The 18,847-nt window shown below is 35.4% G+C and overlaps 2 protein-coding genes across 12 annotated transcripts; both read right to left on the bottom strand.

Moving 5' to 3' along the window:
• Positions 1 to 177: 177 nt before the first annotated feature.
• LOC122279174 (bifunctional purine biosynthesis protein PurH) lies at positions 178 to 8,291 on the bottom strand. Its single transcript, XM_043089571.1, has 12 exons — positions 8,050 to 8,291; positions 7,791 to 7,914; positions 7,210 to 7,285; positions 6,690 to 6,786; positions 5,684 to 5,786; positions 5,439 to 5,572; positions 4,344 to 4,530; positions 2,110 to 2,264; positions 1,798 to 2,007; positions 1,055 to 1,402; positions 843 to 969; positions 178 to 479 (listed from the first exon to the last, which is right to left on the bottom strand). The coding sequence occupies exons 1-12, from the start codon at positions 8,173 to 8,175 to the stop codon at positions 328 to 330; spliced, it is 1,839 nt and encodes a 612-aa protein (XP_042945505.1). The 5' UTR covers positions 8,176 to 8,291; the 3' UTR covers positions 178 to 327.
• Positions 8,292 to 11,077: 2,786 nt separating this feature from the next.
• Positions 11,078 to 16,908, bottom strand: LOC122279250 (protein FAR-RED IMPAIRED RESPONSE 1-like). Of its 11 annotated transcripts, none has more exons than XM_043089725.1 (11): positions 16,728 to 16,908; positions 15,647 to 15,733; positions 12,892 to 15,218; positions 12,732 to 12,788; positions 12,577 to 12,645; positions 12,385 to 12,453; positions 12,141 to 12,209; positions 11,976 to 12,044; positions 11,688 to 11,756; positions 11,508 to 11,613; positions 11,078 to 11,258 (listed from the first exon to the last, which is right to left on the bottom strand). In XM_043089725.1, exons 3-10 carry the CDS (start codon positions 15,163 to 15,165, stop codon positions 11,536 to 11,538), a joined length of 2,754 nt encoding a protein of 917 aa, XP_042945659.1. In that variant the 5' UTR covers positions 15,166 to 15,218; positions 15,647 to 15,733; positions 16,728 to 16,908; the 3' UTR covers positions 11,078 to 11,258; positions 11,508 to 11,535. The 11 variants fall into 11 exon arrangements, with proteins under 11 accessions (XP_042945659.1, XP_042945656.1, XP_042945657.1 ...); XM_043089722.1 differs by having other exon boundaries at positions 12,892 to 15,245; XM_043089723.1 differs by having other exon boundaries at positions 12,892 to 15,245; positions 15,634 to 15,733.
• Positions 16,909 to 18,847: the final 1,939 nt, after the last annotated feature.

Here is an 18,847-nt window from a genome sequence, read left to right on the forward strand (position 1 = left end):
CAAACAGTTCACCAGACCATGACCATGTCATATTACTGAAGTCACCAATATCTTGTGTGCGTGTGCGTGTTCTGTGTGTGTGTGTGTGTGAGAGAGAGAGAGAGAGTTAACCAAAAAACACTGGAATATGCAGATTTTCCAATCTCAAAACTGATGCGATGAAATACGCTGGCTATGGATTTCATAACAAATGGCTTCCATTAATCTAACGCAACAGGGCCTTCGCCAGAACAGAGCACCTACTCATGGTTTAGGATAACAAGAACTTTCAATCATGATGGAAACAAATAGGGAGCTGAAAAAGGCAGAGAGAAATGCTGGCAATCATCAATGCCTGAAGTGCCTCACATTGGTGAAGAGAAGTGAAACACCATACTTTTTACAGCAGTCTACTGCATCCCCATCTCTGATGCTCCCACCAGGCTCTGCAATAACACTGACCCCACTCTCACATGCTTCTTCCACCGCATCTTTCCAGGCTGTTTACAGAACAAGCAATATCCACATTAAACACAAAAAAAGGAAATAAATGCCTAACAATCACTAACAATTACTGGCAAGGAATTATTTCGCAGGCCAAAAGCCCTTTGGCCAAGGGGCACCACCACCCGTCCCGTGTACGTGACAGTGTGGGACATCTGGGGGTCAAGTTTCCCCAACCCCAGTTCTGTAATAAAAAAAAAAAAAAGCCCCGATGATTTCACTGCTGCAGAAATATGACTTCATTATTAATACTCTCCATCCTAATATTCATTCGCCCTGGACATTATCTCAAACTCTTTTCACAAATGCACTATTGTCAATAACTTTCAAGAGCAGTTACTGCCTAAGGTGGTAAATACCAAATGGAAAGAAGGCATCACTAGCCAAAGCTGCCCCTTTGACCTCATCTCCGGCTTTCTTCAATGCTATCCTCAAACTCTCTAGACGGTTTGGCTGGCCACTTCCCATGCCCAACATGCAATTATTCTGCCCAAACAATAACATGGATCAGAAGAAAGCATCGGTTAGATACATTCACGCATGATCTATAAGTGGTCAGAAAATTACCAACCTTTGCTATTACAATGGCATTACTTTTGACATGCTTGACACATAACCATGCAAACTCTGCATCCTGAAGTTCGCTTTCTTGCGGAGCCTTCTCAGAAACCACTTTAAATTGGATATCCTGAGGGGTCAAGTCATCTGAATCCTGGGCTAACCATCCACCACCAACTTGTCTGAGTGAAAGCTTTCCTTTCTCATTTTTACTTGCTTCAAGGATCCTTAGGGTCTTAGACTTTCCACGAAGAATCTCAAGCCCCTTTTCTGAATACTTGGGCGCAACTACAATCTCGTAAAACATCCGAGTCTCACCATCTGTGGGGCTCCTAAACTCCCGGATTTCCTTAGCAAGAGCCTACAGGTAGAAAAAGAAATGGAGAAAGGAATTGAACATCTATTTGATTCCCCTTCCATCGTGGCATCAGATATCTACAAGTCAAATCTTAATATATGGATCGGTGATTCAATCATTTTAGTGAAGAAAATATGACTTAGTTCCAGGTTTCGAGTCAGATGATGAAAGCACGTGCTAAGCCAACAAAGCTAGTAATAATGAAGATTTGAAGTTATTAAATGAGAAGAAAAACGATATAATGTTATGGCTTGCTTTGTGGTTACATATCATCATCGATACTCTATGCCTCAATGCACTTCAACGTAAATGGAAGCTCCCAAGAAGTGCATAATGAAATGGGGCTCAACTTGTAAAAGTTTCTATGCCAGACTAAAACTTACAAAAAAACAGCTTACCTCATCTACTTCTACATTGAAGGCTACAATGCCACCGAAAGCACTCACTGGATCTGCTTTAACAGCAAGCCTGTATGCTTCAAGTATATTATCACGTGAAGCGACTCCACATGGATTTGTATGCTTTACAATTACACAGGTAGGGTTTCTAAACTCTGACACGCAATTCCAAGCTGCATCAGCGTCTAGGTAGTTATTGTATGACATCGACTGCCCAACAAATGAAAATCAGAAAGCAGTTGCATATATTTATTATATCATATAATATTTGTTTATAATCACTAGTTGTGCATAGTAACTTGTACTTCTCACCTTCCCATGGTGTTGAATAGCAGTTGCAATGCCACCAGTATTAACCTCTGCAAGTCTCTTGTCCACATAAAACGCAGCATGTTGATGAGGATTTTCACCATAACGAAGAGTACTTTTGCACTCAAGAGGCACTGTTAAGCTGGGAGGAAATTTATCTTGAAAACAAATAAGAACCCATCAGTCTAGGCACCCAAGTGGGAGGCACTTCGTAAATGCAACACAATAATTTCTACATTCTGCATTTGTGAATCTGCATTCTTCAAAATTATTTTTAAAATATAACTGATACTTGTTATTTTTTAAATGATACTGTTATATAAACAGTCAGATAATTTCAGAATAACCCCTTTCTACCTTTGCTATGTCAAATTGTGACTCAGGAGAATATTTAAGTCAAAGACTGAACATAATACAACATCAACAACAACAAACAAGAGCAACAACAACAACAATAATGGTAAAACAAAGCTATGGATTGTATTCAACTTTCATTAGTCTTAGTTTGCTTTTAGCTTCATTATGATGGATTAAAGAGAAGTGATCTTCTATCACATGGTGGTGTCTTCTATAATAATTAGCACAAGCTTGGGGACCGCCACTAGAAAATGACAAAAGTCACTGTAATTTAGAGCCCTTTCAGATTTTTGAAAGGGGCCCATGGCTTGGTGCTTCCCCTTCCTCCTCTTCACCTTGTCCACATTAGAAAGGTTAAATTCAGCTTTATTACTCACTTGGGCTTGAATTTTGGGTAGGTGGCACACTTCTTTGAATCATGTGGCTAGTATACACACACCGTCACCAACTAGACAAGTCAAAACCATGTGAGGAATAAATTAGTCTTATCTTACACATGCACCCTTAGGATGTGAGGCCCAAAATATTGGTGACAAGGGATTTTTTAGTTTCAACCAACAAATGTCAACAGAACAGCTGCTGTCTCAAATATGAATAAACATTTGGAATTTAAAAACTAAGATGCTGTCCAAGATAGTGCGACAGCCCAAAACGGGTAAACCAAAATCATATTACTAGGCTTACAAAACACAATGTCTAGGAAATGAGGGATAGCATCTACAATATGCAGTAGGAAATTTCTTCAAAGGGTTATGGGCATTGGGAAATGCTATGACTGACAGTCTCCACAGGTAACGAGTGCTATTACTATACACTGCCACTTCCTTGTTAAGAACTGGGTAGCAAATATTTGGGGAAATGATGTTGTGGTTGTCATCATACTTTTTTTAATCAAAAACAGATCTCGCTAGGAGGCTTGAACCTCCAACCTTGTGGTCAACAGCCACACGCTCTAGCCAATGTGGATGTCATCATACTTGATAAGGTAGGGTGCAAAATGCCAACTTTAGGTAGTTTGAGTAATAAGGTTTGCATACCATAATGAAAGAAGCCTCGATTGCGGACTTGCTGGTTACATCAAATGGTACTTGTCAATGGAATGTCGCTTTTTAAAGAAATGCACATGATTGGAAAGTTGACACAATATCGGAGTTTATGATCTCATATATTCCACTCACATGAGGGAAGTTGATGACAAGATTTTCTGGCATCACTCCAAGAAAGGGAAGTTCACCGTCCGCTCCTTCTATCAAGCCATGCACACACATACAATCAACCCATTCCTATGGAAGAGTATTTGGAAGACAAGGGCACCCTCAAAGGCACCCTTCTTCGTATGGACAATTTCATTGGGGAAGAAACTCACACTTAACAGCTTAAGGAAACATCGATTCATTGTCATGGAGTGGTATTGTATGTGCAAAAAGAGTGGGGAGTTAGTTGATCAATTATTACTTCATTGTAAGATTGCCACAACATTATGGAATGACTTCTTCAGTCGGGTGGGACTAACTTGGGTGGTGCTGAGAAGGGTGATCGATCTCTTAGCTTCTTGGAGAGGCCTTAAGGGTAGCTCTCATATTGCAGCAATATGGAAGGTAGTTTATGGTGGTGCATTTGGAGGGAAGTGAATGACAAGCTTCAAAGATCGAGAGCACTCAATGGAAGAGCTTAGGAAATTGTTTTTCAATACTTTAAATTCATTGGTCAGTTGTAATTGATTTCAATGGAATGAGTTTCCATGAATTTCTTGTATCACTGAACTAGCATGCTAAGGCAACACTACTGCAGAATTTCCATGAATTTCCGTATACCTGGGCTTTTGCCTATTCTTATGATCAATAAAATTTTGTTTACCGATAAAAAAGAGGTTTACATACCCGAAGAACCTCCTGCAGTTTGCTTCCAAAGCCACTCAGATACTGCAGAATCATAAGAAGCAACATGTTGAAATGCCTTCCAAGCAAGCTGTCTACGGAAGTGTTGATCATTCCCATCTCCTCCAAGAAATTCTAGGAGCTGAGGATAATCTTGTGGATCTACAACCACCAAGACATCCTTATGATTCTGTTTAACAAAAGTACATGGATAAGAAATAACTATATTAGAATTTGGGCTGATAAGTTAAAAGGACAATGTGCTAAACAATCACATTTATGTTGCAGTTGACATTATGATCCAAAAGCCCCCCCCCCCCCCCCCCCCCCCCAACAAAAAAAAACCAAAAAAATAAAATAATAAATAAAAGAAAAAAGGTATATGCAACATGGCCAAAAGGGAAAGTTTAATAGTAGGGAACTTAAAACATATATATTTCTAGTCTCTCTTGCGCCTGCTTAAAGGGGCAGTTTCTTGTACATACTGGGCTAGACCTATTCTTTGATTAATACAGTTTTGATTACCTATAAAAAAAAACATATATATTTCTAACCAATTCTTTAAGATTATTAACCCAGTCAAATCTCCCTATTCTAATTAGGTGTTGAATGACACTACTGCCTAATCGATTCGTGAACAGTTAGCTGCATTGCACGTGCAATTTTTGATGTTTTAGAAGCTACACAAATGCAGCATCTAAAAGTAGCAGGGTTTGCAAAGTCACACTTGGTGCTGCTCATGAATTTAAAACCTGTATGAACTTTGCCACGTGCAATTTTTGATGTTTTAGAAGCTACACAAATGCAGCATCTAAAAGTAGCAGGGTTTGCAAAGTCACACTTGGTGCTGCTCATGAATTTAAAACCTGTATGAACTTTGCCACAACCAATATTCCTGCTTCAAATTTAGCCCATTGAATAGCCTTAACTTTGTTAACTTTTCCGGGAGATAAAAAGGTCACTAGTTACATAGTTAAGAAGTGTGTAAAGTATTAGGTTTGTGTCAAGGAGTGCGCAAAAAACCAGAGTGTAACCAAGTCCACAGAGAAACCATATATAATCCACAAAATTATTTTGCCAATAACATAGTCAATCAACCTTTGCAGCAGCTCTGATCATTGCAGGACCACCAATATCAATATTCTCAATTCCATCGTCAAACTCAATTCCTCCAGTTGAAGTTACTTTATCATAGAAGGGATACAGATTCACTACTACAACATCAAACATACCTGTAGAAGAACTATCTTAGTCAAGCAACTATCTAGCAAATTCATACAAAACAAGATTAGGCAGAGAGAGAGAGAGAGAGAGATGATGTGAAATTTCACATCTAAACTTACCAATTCCATGTTTATTGAGAGCTTCCATATGATGCTTTAGATCTCTTCTAGCAAGAATACCCCCATGTATGTTAGGGTGCAAAGTTTTTACACGGCCATCAAGCTGTAAAAGAAATTCTGAAAAATCAACTTTAAAATCAATGGCGGAGCAATGGCAAGACAACAACCAACAGCAGGAGACCAACCAACATTGACAAACTTGCACCATCAAAATTAGAGGCATGCTTATAAATCAAACCAGAGGCTGCATTACCAAGCATACTAAAATTAATTCGGCCTCAAGCTGTAGTTGTAAAAGGAAGCACTTCATGCAGCCGATTAAAAATGGGAATTTTGTTAACTGTGTTTTTGTTTCCATAGGTCTATTTTATGGGCTTTAAAAGGTGTTAGAAAAGCTGTTGAAGGCGTAGAATTTAACAAGGCTCAACCAATGTTCTAATAGGACTAGTCAAAGAAATCCAAGAAAAACTAATAATCTTGTTGGATAAGGATTTCTCTTGACCAATCAGATCTGCCACCCTATTTTCAGAGTTAAACCCAAACATTTGGGGCACCTTTTTCTTACATCATGCCGCCACCTTTTTCCTAGAAGAGTTAGAAGCTGTTAAAATATTCACATAATTATTTGTTCTTTACAATACGAGTTTTTTTATAGGTAATAAAAATAAACGTTACACTCATGTAGAGTATCTGAATGCATGAGCCTCTAAGAAAAATGAGGAAAAATTCTAGAATATCAACTCCAGATCACCATTGGCAAGTTCTTTAGGGTATGAAACAATATATAGCATCCTATCCCTAACATGAAAGGGGTGTTTCAGAAAAACAGTGAAATTCCTGGGTTAAGTCCAAAAGAGAGTTCAAAAGTTTTGTCTAAAAAGCTTCATACCATACATTATACGAAGCTTTTTCCTGAGTTAATAATCATTTTCTAAATTATGAGTGACACCAGTACAAAGGCTAATTAGACAATTGAAAAGCAACTTAAGCTATTCCGGATACTCACCATTTCTGGAAAACAGGTAAGCTGTTCCACTTTAGTAACAGATAGGCCAGAACTTTCCAAAGCTGATGCTGTTCCCCCAGTTGAAACAATTGTGTAACTATGGTTCACAAGAGAGGCAATCACGATAGTGACCAACCAGTTTGAAAATTCATTCAAATGAGGTTTCATGAAACTGGCTGGCTTATATATAAAGATGAATGAAAAATCATAAGAAGCGCTTCCAGAATTCAAATCTTAAACTTAGAGGACAGATAATTTGAAGAGATAAATGTAAAATGAGTGCAGTATCATATCAAAAACACCAAACAGGGAAATGGCCATTTGAATATTGAAAATGCTAGGTTCAATTCGAAGACTATAAACCAAAAACGAAGACTATAAACCATTTGAATATTGAAAATGCTAGGTTCAATCTTTAACAACTGAGTTAATAGACTACACGGCACCCACTGATTCCAAGACAGTACAAGTACAAGAGCCTCAGAAGAGGAGAGAGATATAATAGGTCTGCAAAATTTACCCCAGTTTTTGAAGCCCAGATCCAAGAAAAGTAAGATCCTTCTTGTCTGACAATGATATTAGTGCTTGCTTGTTAACTGTATCAAGCCAAAAACAATAACGCAAACCAAAATAACATTATTCAATTATCCAAAGGAAAAAAAAAGTTATGTTTATTTTTATAGAGGTGATAGCTTGTAATTAGGTGTTATCTCGTGCTTTCTGTGTACTTGGCTATGCTTAATTACTTATTCTAATAAATTTTATTTTACTTATCAAAAAAATATTTTTAATGGATATTCATCCGCCAGTGTGCAAAAGAAAATTAAAGTTGAAGAAAAACCAAAACTCATCCTCCCAACATCACAAGTTTAACGGTTAGATCATCACCCACCCAACAATTTTTCGTCCCAACGTATCGAAAATAAACTCAAAATCCCCAAATGATGAATTCCATTTTTACAACAATGTTCACATTGGTGAAATGAGAAGAATACTGTAAAAAGCTCTCTATTTTACGGAAAAAATTATAATTTTTTTAATGCTAGCCGAAAAAAGTAAAGAAAAAGAAATCAAAGAGAGCCTTGAAACTTGAAAGAATACCAGAAACAGAGGACTGAGAAGCACTGCTTGGCACCGAGAGAGTATCAATCTCAGACATGGCTCTGATTGGACCACAGCTCAGACGCAGCGGGCAGGAGTGAAGCCGAACGCACCCGAAGGACGACTGAAAGGACAAAAAGACAGTGAAGTTTCAAAGCATTAAAAAAAATCAGCGAGAGAGAAACCAATTGACCAAACGTCGTTCGAATAGATACGGAAAGCAATTTAGGGGCGCTTCAGAGAGTGACAAGAAGTTAACCGATAAAGAGCAAGAAGAGGCGGCTTTAGTTCTCAGAAGAGCGGCGCACGGTACGCGAGCGAAAGCAGTGTCGGCTGACGTGGGGGTGGAAATGGAAGTTGGAGGTGAAACTGCAAGCCGAAACATATCTTGAACACGGACTGTCGTCTGTAAATGTGTCTTCTACCTAGGGTGTTCCCTGCTAATGCGAAGACGGCTGCATATATATTACTCGCTTCAAGGTTACTACTTGGAACTTTACTGTCAACTCCTCACTTCTAAGTTGTCAACCCTTTTAATTATTTTCTTGACATTTATAATTTTTTTTCACGATATAATTTCGAAAATCTACTCGAAAAATTCGGAATCGGGTAAGAGTCGATTCGTGACAAATTGAATTAGTTATTGATAAAAAGTATTAAAAATAGAAAAATACTTTAGACACAAAAAAATTCCACATATTGATGTAGTATACTGAGAATGTGACACGTATTCTTCTTTTTTTTTTTCATCTTCCTTTCTCTACCCCCAAATTTTTTTTTGTCCCCCACCCCTGTGCCCTATCTCCCGTGTTGGCATCGTTGCCCCATTGTGCACCGTGCTTAGGGGCATTGCTCCAGGAATAGAAAAGTCGGCGATTCACATGGTGGCCGCCAGCACCCCTACTGTTCCTCAGTGTGACTGGGCACTGCTATGCCTGTGCAGCGCACTGCCCGTGCATCATCTTGTGGCTAGGCGGTCAAGGATAGGACCGTCTCCACCATAGTAAGGCAGTTCTGCTGTTGCACACTCCACAGCCCATCATGGTCGGATCTACCGCCTCTCTCTCTCTCTCTCTCTCTCTCTCTCTCTCTCTCTCTCTCTCTCTCTCTCTCTCTCTCTCTCTCTCTCTCTCTCTCTCTCTCGTGCTTAGCTGCTCAGATTGGTGCTAGTGTCACCGCACCATCGTGATCCGCTATCGCACGCTCGCCGTTGCTAATCCACAACATCATCGTGCCTTGCTCTGTCGCATGGTCTTTGTTGGTGGCCCATGGAAGGAGGGGGAGGAGGGGAAAGCACGAAGAGGAAGAGAAAGAGGGAGAGGGAGAGAGGAAAAAAAAAAAAAAAAAAAAAGGCAACGTGATACAATATACATTGATAGTTTGCGTTGTTAGTGTGTGAAATCTCTTTGTGGAATCCATTTATGTCTCTAGCAGCTCTCTTAAAAATAACATATAATACAATTCAACCGTTTTATATCACTAATAAAAAATATAAAATATAAATTTACTGAATAATTTCAATAAAATATGATATAAATATAAATAGTATCGATAAATATATAATTTATGTATGTAAACTCAATTGTTTTTTTATTTTTTTTCGCCTCATACGAAAAAAAGTAAACGCCAAAGCAGATGACAACTATAGTATTTTACGTACAACCACAAATTTATCTCCTAATTTTTTTGTTTAACTAAAGAAAAAAAAAACCTAAATGTTTATTTTTCATTTATTCTGCAATTCTTATTTAATAGAATGATGAAAAAATTAATATATATTTAATTCTATTATATTTTTGTATAATAAATTTTAAAAAAAACCTCAAGTATAGTTTGGATAGTGAGTTGAGATTGAAGTTAAATAAAATATTATTATAATATTATTATTTAATTTTATTATTATTTTAAGATTTGAAAAAATTAAATTGTTTATTTTATTTTCTATGAAAATTTCAAAAATTTATAATGATGAAATGAGATAAGATGAAACGTTTATTATATCCAAATGAGATCTCAATTATTAGAAAAAATAAAAATAAATATAATTTCAAATCGGTTTAAATTCAGTTAAAATTGGTCGATTAAAGTGATTCAACTAACAATTCAAAAAGGTCACTAAAATCGGTTCAGTTTCTTATCGATTCAATTTGAATTGAATCGTTTTAGTTTTTCAAGATTTAAGGGTATGTTTAGTTTTTAAAGATTTAATATTTTTTAAAAAAATAATATTTAATTCAGCCAAACATATAAAAAAATTTCAATAATTCTTAAATTACAAATGAATTTTCACTTATCAAGTATGTCTTAAAGTTTTCGTATTCTCAATTCCCTTATAAAAAAACACAATTCATAATTTATCTATTTAGGGGAGGTTTGGAAAACGAGTTGAGTTGAGACAATATAAGAGTTAAAAATTGAATAAAATATTGTTAAAATATTATTTTTTAATGTTATTTTTGTTTTAAGATTTGAAATAGTTAAATTATTTATTATATTTTGTTTGAAAATTTAGAAAAATTGTAATGATTAGATGGGATGAGATAAATTGAGTTAGGATCAACAATCTTCAAACAAGGCCCTTAATGTAAAAATAAAAATGATCCTTTTATGCAATTTTGGTTATTAAACTTTACAATTCTATTGCAAACCAAAAATAAAAATGTGATAACTTAAGGGATAAAATGCAAGTCTTCGGTTACTTTTACATACTATAGTTTTGATAGATAATAAAAGTATATTCTTATTTATATGTAGAAGATACGTATTTTTTTCGAGTATCCAATCTAATGGTGAAATACATATTAACGTATGTAACTATCCATCGAAAACTGTTGAAAGAACAGGTTTAATGCAAGAGTATTTTGCTGACCCTGTGACCCAGTACATTTGTTGCCTCATTTGGTCACGTTTTCGCGTCTGATCAGGTGAAAAAAGAGAGGGAAAAGAGTTAAATTATCCTCGTCCTTCGATCTTCATCTCAGACACACCAGACTTCGTGTCCACCATGAATTTATTAAGATTTCAAGGTATTTCTAGCTCTATTTCAACTTTTTAAAACCAGAATAATTTATAGTTTGGGAGCTACCCAACTTAGCAGAATCTAATTTTCTTTGATTAACATTGATGGCATTGCAAGACCTTCCTCTCGCAAAAACTTTCATTGGTTAGTTACAAACAAACAAGGATTAGAGTCTATGCAGTGAATATGAGAAAAATGATAGCACCATACAGTAAGAAAATAAAGCAAGGACCTGATACAGAAGGAAGATCCAGCTGCAGAAGGAAGATGCAGACCAGAATTTCTCAGGCTTTATATTGTAATGATGCAAAGAAATAGTTAACAACCGTCCATCTCTAATTACATAAGAGACCTGGAATTATAACTACCCAAGTCAAATGCAGCCAAAAAGAAAAAAGTTTGTTCCACCAAGTTGGTCGATGCTCTACAAAGAGATAATTCGTCTCCACCTGTGAGATATCATTAAAAGTTTGACAAATTTTAAGACTACAAGACATAAAATTATATTATTGAAAAATCTATGAAAAAATCTGTTTGGGATTAACAACATTCAGTGATAGCAGGTGCATGGTTATCCACACAAAACACAAAAAATATGGTCGTGAGGTTGTGTGCCCGATTGGAAGCCAAGATGAGATTATTTAGGTATGGATATGATTTCTGCAGAGAAGACATCTAACGAGTAATATGTAACCCACCTTTGTAAGAAAGCTAATGATCAAGCAACTATTGAGAGAAGTGTTTCGGATAAATGTGTTTTGGTGCCATGCCATGCAGTTGTGTGGGTCCCACATTTGACTGGTCCTGGAAAAAAAACTGCATCGTGAGTAATCCATGTAAACCAAAAGGCTTGAAATCCGAACTGATGGTGTAAGTACCATATCTTGCAAACCATCCTGCACGTCAAAACAAGTTGTAGTGGTCGGCGGTCTGAAATGCAACTGCCCCTACCAGCATGCAAAGAGTATCATTACTTGACCATACTGTAGAAATCTCCTTTTTAATAAGTTGCAAGGTTTTAATAATCAAACAATACTACTAATCCAAGGATCCCCAACTTCTCAGGGTATTATATTCTGTCTCTTTCATATTAGATGCAACTTCCTTGACCTATACATCACCCTCCAAAACTACAACTCTTAGCAAAGCATCATCAAATGGCATACCATCCCTTGCAACCTGTGTTGTGTTAGGTAATGGGAATCATGGATAGGTGCAATTGAGTTCAGTTGTCCCTAAATAAATAAATAAAAAAGATACCGATTTAGATATTTTATCTATCGACAGAAAAACCAATATCCAACAAATTGATTAGTCACAATATTGCTTACCAGCCCTTGCATGTTATGTTGATTGCTATAATAGTCACCACGGCTTGGGCCTACAGGGTTTAATTGTCCCTACCAAAAGGAAAGATAGGTAAAAACAAGTTATTCACAAGCATATAAGTTATAATGTTGGTAATACTTCTAATGGTTCCATGATTGGAACCCCATATTTCAATGGTTATAATAAGGTAAATACAAAAAACAAAAAAAAACAAAAACAAAAATAAAGATGGAGAGGAAATATTACCATTCCTTGCATGATTTGCTGAGTACCAAAATAGCCCTCAAGTGCTGCAGCTCTTGAGGTGAATTGTTCCTACAATAAATATATAGGAAAAAAACTCCATATGATAATTCACATTCAAATGAGACGGATAAGCCTTGAAAAACAACATATTCCTACTCCATGCATAATGCTAGCATTTAAACCACACCATACCATCCCTTGCATGCTCTCTTGTGATTCATAAGAACAATCAAGGGCTGGTGCTTGTATATCTGAGTGTCCCTACAACAAGTATGGAACCCACATCAAGATGTTCTTCTGGAATATTATAGATGAATGCACATTTATTTATAGACAGCGTTACTAACCATTTGTTGCCAGCTGTCATGGGCCCCAATTGATATGACCTGTGGCTCTGAATGTACCTGAAATTACAGAAACTGTCTACTCAAACACAAAAAACCATTTGACCAAATTTCAGAATAAGGTTGCAATGTTAGCATGATAACTGTCAAAAATATAACTAACCTGTCGTTTTTTAGATGCACTATTTTTTTTATTTGTCTTGCTAGTCGTGTTACCTCGGTTCACCTCTCCAAGGCATTGAGGACCTTGAGTTGATTGTGGGCTTGGTACTGTTTCACTCTGAATTGAGTTATTTACACACTCACACTTTCTCAAAGCTTCTTCTAGTGCATTCAATGCAATATTGTAACTCTCTTGAGATAAAGACCCTTCATCACCCAACTTAAAGGCCCGTCGACATAGGTCATTGTAGCGTTGAACTCTAGACTCAACAATAGCTGAACCTTCTCCCGTTGTTTCTCTATTCTTTGCATCCTTTGTCCAGCGTTTCAATATATACTGAGATGGAATTCTGTGCACACCAGACATTTGGAGAACAATCATTATATGCCTACAAAGGAAACCGTTGAATTCAAACAAGTGGCATAAACAAGATACATCTGAAGTTATTTCATTCCACACCACAATAAAATCTTGATTCTCTTCAAAATCTTGAACCCTAAAGGTTTTGGTTGCTCCATCTTCACTTTCTTTTCTTGGATGACAAGCAACTACTCCCAAAACCTCATTTTGGAACTTCTTAAATATCGCATGTGTGTATAAAGTTGCCAACTGTTTTCCAAAAGGTGATGGAGATTTCAACCCTGGCTGTTTATGCCAAGTTTCAAAATCTGCTTTTGCTTCCTCTTCACATTTCTCTCTTAGAATTGCTTTATACTGTTCTAAGAACTCCTTCAATGTAGTTTTCCTTGGCATGTATTTGTCAAAGAAAAAGTTTATACTTTCCAAACGTTGGGCTGTAGACATCCCAGCCAAACAAACGTCCTTCATATATGTAGGTACCCACTGTTGACGATCTTCATACAGTTGCTGGAACCAGATGTCATTTCTTAAGTTGAATCTCTCAACCATTTTTTCCCATCTCCTTTCAAACTGTTCATTAGTCCAGGACTTAAAAATGCATTTGTTAAATTTAGACATAAAATTCTCATGTTGCCTAATTACATAACTGAGCTTCTCATGAATTTTGCTAAGTATGTGCCATAAACAATAACAATGACGAGTATCAGGAAAGACCTCTGCAATAGCTTCTTTCAGAGCTTTGTCCTGGTCAGTCAGTATCACTCTAGGAGCATGTCCACCCATTGATCTAAGCCAAACATGCATTAACCAAACATATGTTGATTTAGTTTCTTCAGACAATAATGCAGATCCAAGCAATAGGAACTGAAAATGATGATTCACACCAACAAAGGGAGCCAGCGGCAATTTATTCTCATTCTTAATATTTGTGGTGTCAAAAAAGACTACATCACCAAAACTGCCGTAATCAAGCCTGCTTTTGGCATCAACCCAAAAAACATTTCTTAGACGCTGCTCTTCATTTAGATCTATTGCATAAAAAAAGTTAGGATTCTCATCTTGCATATTCATGAAATGGTCGAGCAAAAGTTTGGCATCTCCTTCTTCTAAAGCCAAATGCTTTCCGCTATCTAATTGCTTGGTGACGCCACCTTTCTGCTTGTCAATTTTCTTATAGCCACCAGATTCTCTCGACTTTGTAACATACATCTTTTTTGTTCTCGCCCGGATGGCATGCAATGCATCAACATTACTACAATCTAGATCTAAATTCCTATGACCCCGAAAGTAATAGGCTTGGTCTGGGAAAATTTCATGGTTATGCTCCTTTATGATACTACATATAATCCATCTACCATCTTGCCTTCTCTTAACATGCATGCAGGCCTTGCAATCTGTTTTTGTCCAAGATAGATTAATCCTACCTCGTCTTCTTTTTCCAGGAACGTTTATTGTGCTGTCTACATTTAAAACAGGTTCCACACTTTCATCTGTTTTACGTTCTCGCTTGCTTCCATATCTAGTACATGCAAATTTTGCATCAATAAATTTTCCAGATATCCTGGATCGACGGCTGGCCTTTATTATAGCAGCAAATCCCACAGACTTCGCATAGTCTTTATAGAATGAAAAAGCTTCCTCCTTTGATTCAAATTCCATTGCATCATGAGGCTCTAAAATTTTGAAAGAATCCAAGTTTATTCCCTCTCCAGCATGCCCCTTCTTTCTACTATCTGATATTCTTCCATTTACATTTGGTCCTGTATTTTCCTTATCATTTCCAGCAGCATTTGGAGTGATTGAACTATCTCTGTCATAGCCTTCATTTCTACCATCTACCATACTAACATTCACGTTAGGCCTATTGTCTTCCTTGTGTAATTCCCCCGAAGGCTGCTCAAGATCTATCCCCATTGAGAAATGCTTATTCCTATTTTCTTTTCGAAATCAACCATTCAAATATGTGCCTGAGAAGCAGAGAAAAAACTGTGTACCTGTTACAAGTAAATTAGAGAGTAAACCAAAGGGACCTAAAAATTCCAAATACAATTTACACGTAAGTCAAACAAAATCAAATATGACAACTATCATATAAAGTAGGAATTTTTTTTTTCTAGCACCATTAAAATATTAACTAAAGGAAAATACTTTAGCCACAAAGAAATTGCACAAAAATAAACCTACAAACTGATGTGGTTTGATGTAGTTCGTTAGATTGTAAAGTTACTTTTATTATAAAATAAATCTAACAGATTCCATAAGCCACATCAGTTTGTGGGTTTATTTTGTGTAATCTCTTTGTGTGGGTAAAGAATGAAAAATAATTTTTCACAATCAATTAGGAAATATAAAAAGCCAGCCAAAGAGGGAGAGAATCAGCACCAGATGTGCTGACCTGATTAAAATCCTTGAGCTTCGAAATATCAATTTTCATCACAAACAACGACATCTAAATATGCATCACAGCACTACAATGAGGTCACTGCACCAAAAAGATCCACCAAAAATCTGAATATATCTGAAAATCAAAGATATTTATTGTCTAAAAGAATAAACCAAAAAGGAAACTAGCTCTATAAATAATTAAGTAAAACATTGTATTAGAATATCAGAAATGATGTAAGCCCTTGTACACGTTAAGGATACTACAGAGAGAGAGGGGGGAGGTAAGGAAAATACTACAATTTAAGTTACAAAAATTGAAGAACTCCGACAAAGAGAGGAGAATCCTCAACGGTAAGGATATTACAGGGAGAAGATATAAAACAGTAAGGAAAATGATATAATTTAAACTACACAAATCTGAGCTCCAAGAAGGAAAGAACGAATCCCCGATAGCCATCGTCATAAAAGAATACCATATTGTATATAAATGTCTAATTTAAAACAGTAAGGAAAATTATACAATTTAAACTACACAAATCTGAACTCCAAGAAGGAAAGAACGAATCCCCAATACCCATCGTCATAAAAGAATACCATATTGTATATAAATGTCTCACACCAAGTAAAACAAGTAACTTTGACGGTAAACACAACAATGGAGATTCCATTTATGCTTCCATAAAGTCCAATACCAAGACTACTAGTGAAAATTAGCAGACAACTATGAATATCCAGACAATTAAAATGCCAAATACCCACTTCTCAGACAATAATCGAGAAATGAGAACTTCCTAAAAAAATAACACACAAAGCAACATGTAATTGCCAAATGAAGATGACAATTGAAAAGGAATGCCCAAAAAAGGAAAAATCCCCCCTTCTCAGAACCAATTAATCAAAACCATAAGAGAAAAGAAAGACTCAGAACAGTATCTATAACCAAATTACAGTCACTTCAGAATAGAGCTAACAAGTAACAACAGAAAAGAAAAGTGTGCATGAAATTTTTTTTCTTGCAAAAAAAAAAAAAAATCTCTATAATTAGAACTAAAAAGTTTGAGAAAAGTTAAGAGAGGGAATAAGGGAATTACGGGAGTATTAGAGGAGGATAAAAGAGGAATTTTTAGTGAGCAATCTGAATGATCTGATCGTACTGAGTCTACTGACTGGACCGAGAGCTGGAAGTTTTGGGAGATGGCGAGTAACCAAGTTTTTGTTCTTCGATTTCAATCTTAGGGCTTCGGAAACTAAACCCGTACTCGCATTCTGCATCTGCCTTACTCGCCTATACTCGCCCCCCGGTCTCCACGTGGCTCCAACTTCTGTTGAAACTTGAAATCTCGAAACCCGAACCATAACCCGAAGATCGAGCTCAGTTTATTCCGGGTCGGAAAAATATCAGATTATGGGTGGTCATAACTGATTTTAACTTTTACTGATTATGTTTGTGTCGTGTAAAGTCATAACATTTAATTATATAATTTAATTTAAATCTAATCATTTAAATTAAATATGTCAAACTTTTAAACCATAACTCAACTCATTTAAATAACAAGTCATTATTATAAGAAAAATAGATTTTTGTGATTAATTTATTACAACGAAAAAACTATTTACAATCTTCTAACACAATACGACTCATTTAAACTTATTTCATGTAAATGGTTTGAACTAACATGCATAACTCATTTGACCTAATTAACATAGAAAATGCTAGTATGTTGTTTGGATTTATCCCCTCATTTTGACCGCTCATGTATTTAATTTTTTTACTTAATGATTAAGAAAGTGATTTTCTGTGTGTTGATATATATATTTTTTAAAATATGTAAATATGTAAAAAAGAAAATAAAAAAAAATAAGAAGGCAAATTTGTGCTAGCAAGCACGCCTAGCAATCAAAACTGAGCGGCACGCTAGCACTACTCAATTAACATAATTTCATATAAAATATCAATATTTTTTATAATTTTAATATATAATAAAATCAACATTACAAAATTTACAATAACAAATATAAATATAGGTCTACAATTATAATCTCAACAATAAAAATATAAACATACTAAGAAATATCAATATTACAACTTAATAATAATAAAATTTTGATTTTAAAATAAAATTTAAACAGATCAAAATGGATTGAACTGTTTATAAATCATGTCTTAGCAGGTTAACCTATTTTAACCCGAATCCATTAATATTAAATTTAAACTCGCTAATTTCATGTTGTATTCGTGTTGAATTCAGATATTGTATTACATATTACCACACCTATAGTAGACCATAGAGTTTTAATTTACGGAAACTGTGAATTGATGTTTCTTCTCTAGAGTTAATGTTACATGAAATTGTTTTTCCAATTTAAAAAAGAATTCAATGGTTTTCTTATTTATTTACATAGAGGAGAGATAACGATGGTTGTAGTCTTTTTAATAGAATTCATAAAAGTTGTAACATATAGAATTGTTCGTTGAATCTTTATAATGATTGTAAAGAGTCCTAATTGAAATAGAAAAGTATCGCAAATATAAAAAAAATAAAAATAAAAAATTTATAAAAATAAACTTATAAATTGACGTGATTTTATAAAAATATCACATAAAGTTATATTAATTTATAAATTTATTTTTATAAAAACTCTTTATAACCAAAACGTTTCTCTTCCAGAAATAGTCTAGAGAAGGCATTAAAATTTTAAGTGGTAGAAATTGTATCATTCCATATTGAGTACAGAAAGAAAACTGTTAATAATATGATTGCTACAACCAATATACTCAGACAATTGAACTCCTAAGGTAACTACAAATGTACTACCTTATAGTATATGTCGGTTGTCCTACTTTAGTTCAATTAAAATGTCATGATTCAGAGGGTGTACTGATGCTGAACAGTAAAAAAACCAGTATACCGACAAACAAAAATAACAGTACACCAAACATCAACTCCCCGGCCAATAAATTCCTAAAAAAAAGACAAAAACAATCTGACAAAGGTTAAAAAGTGCTAAAACTTTGATAATAGAACGAACAAGAAGTACTAGCACTTGGCCTTTTGACCTTTTTTATGGGTATGGATAGGACGCTCCAATGTACATTTTTCAGAATATATGCTGGATTCGATGCATTGACAATCACAAGTTGAGAAATATTTAGATATAAAGTAATTATATAAAAATAAATTTATAAAGTGATATAATTAGTACTTGATGT

This window comes from Carya illinoinensis, chromosome 10 (genome assembly GCF_018687715.1).
Source record: "Carya illinoinensis cultivar Pawnee chromosome 10, C.illinoinensisPawnee_v1, whole genome shotgun sequence".
Taxonomy (NCBI): domain Eukaryota; kingdom Viridiplantae; phylum Streptophyta; class Magnoliopsida; order Fagales; family Juglandaceae; genus Carya; species Carya illinoinensis.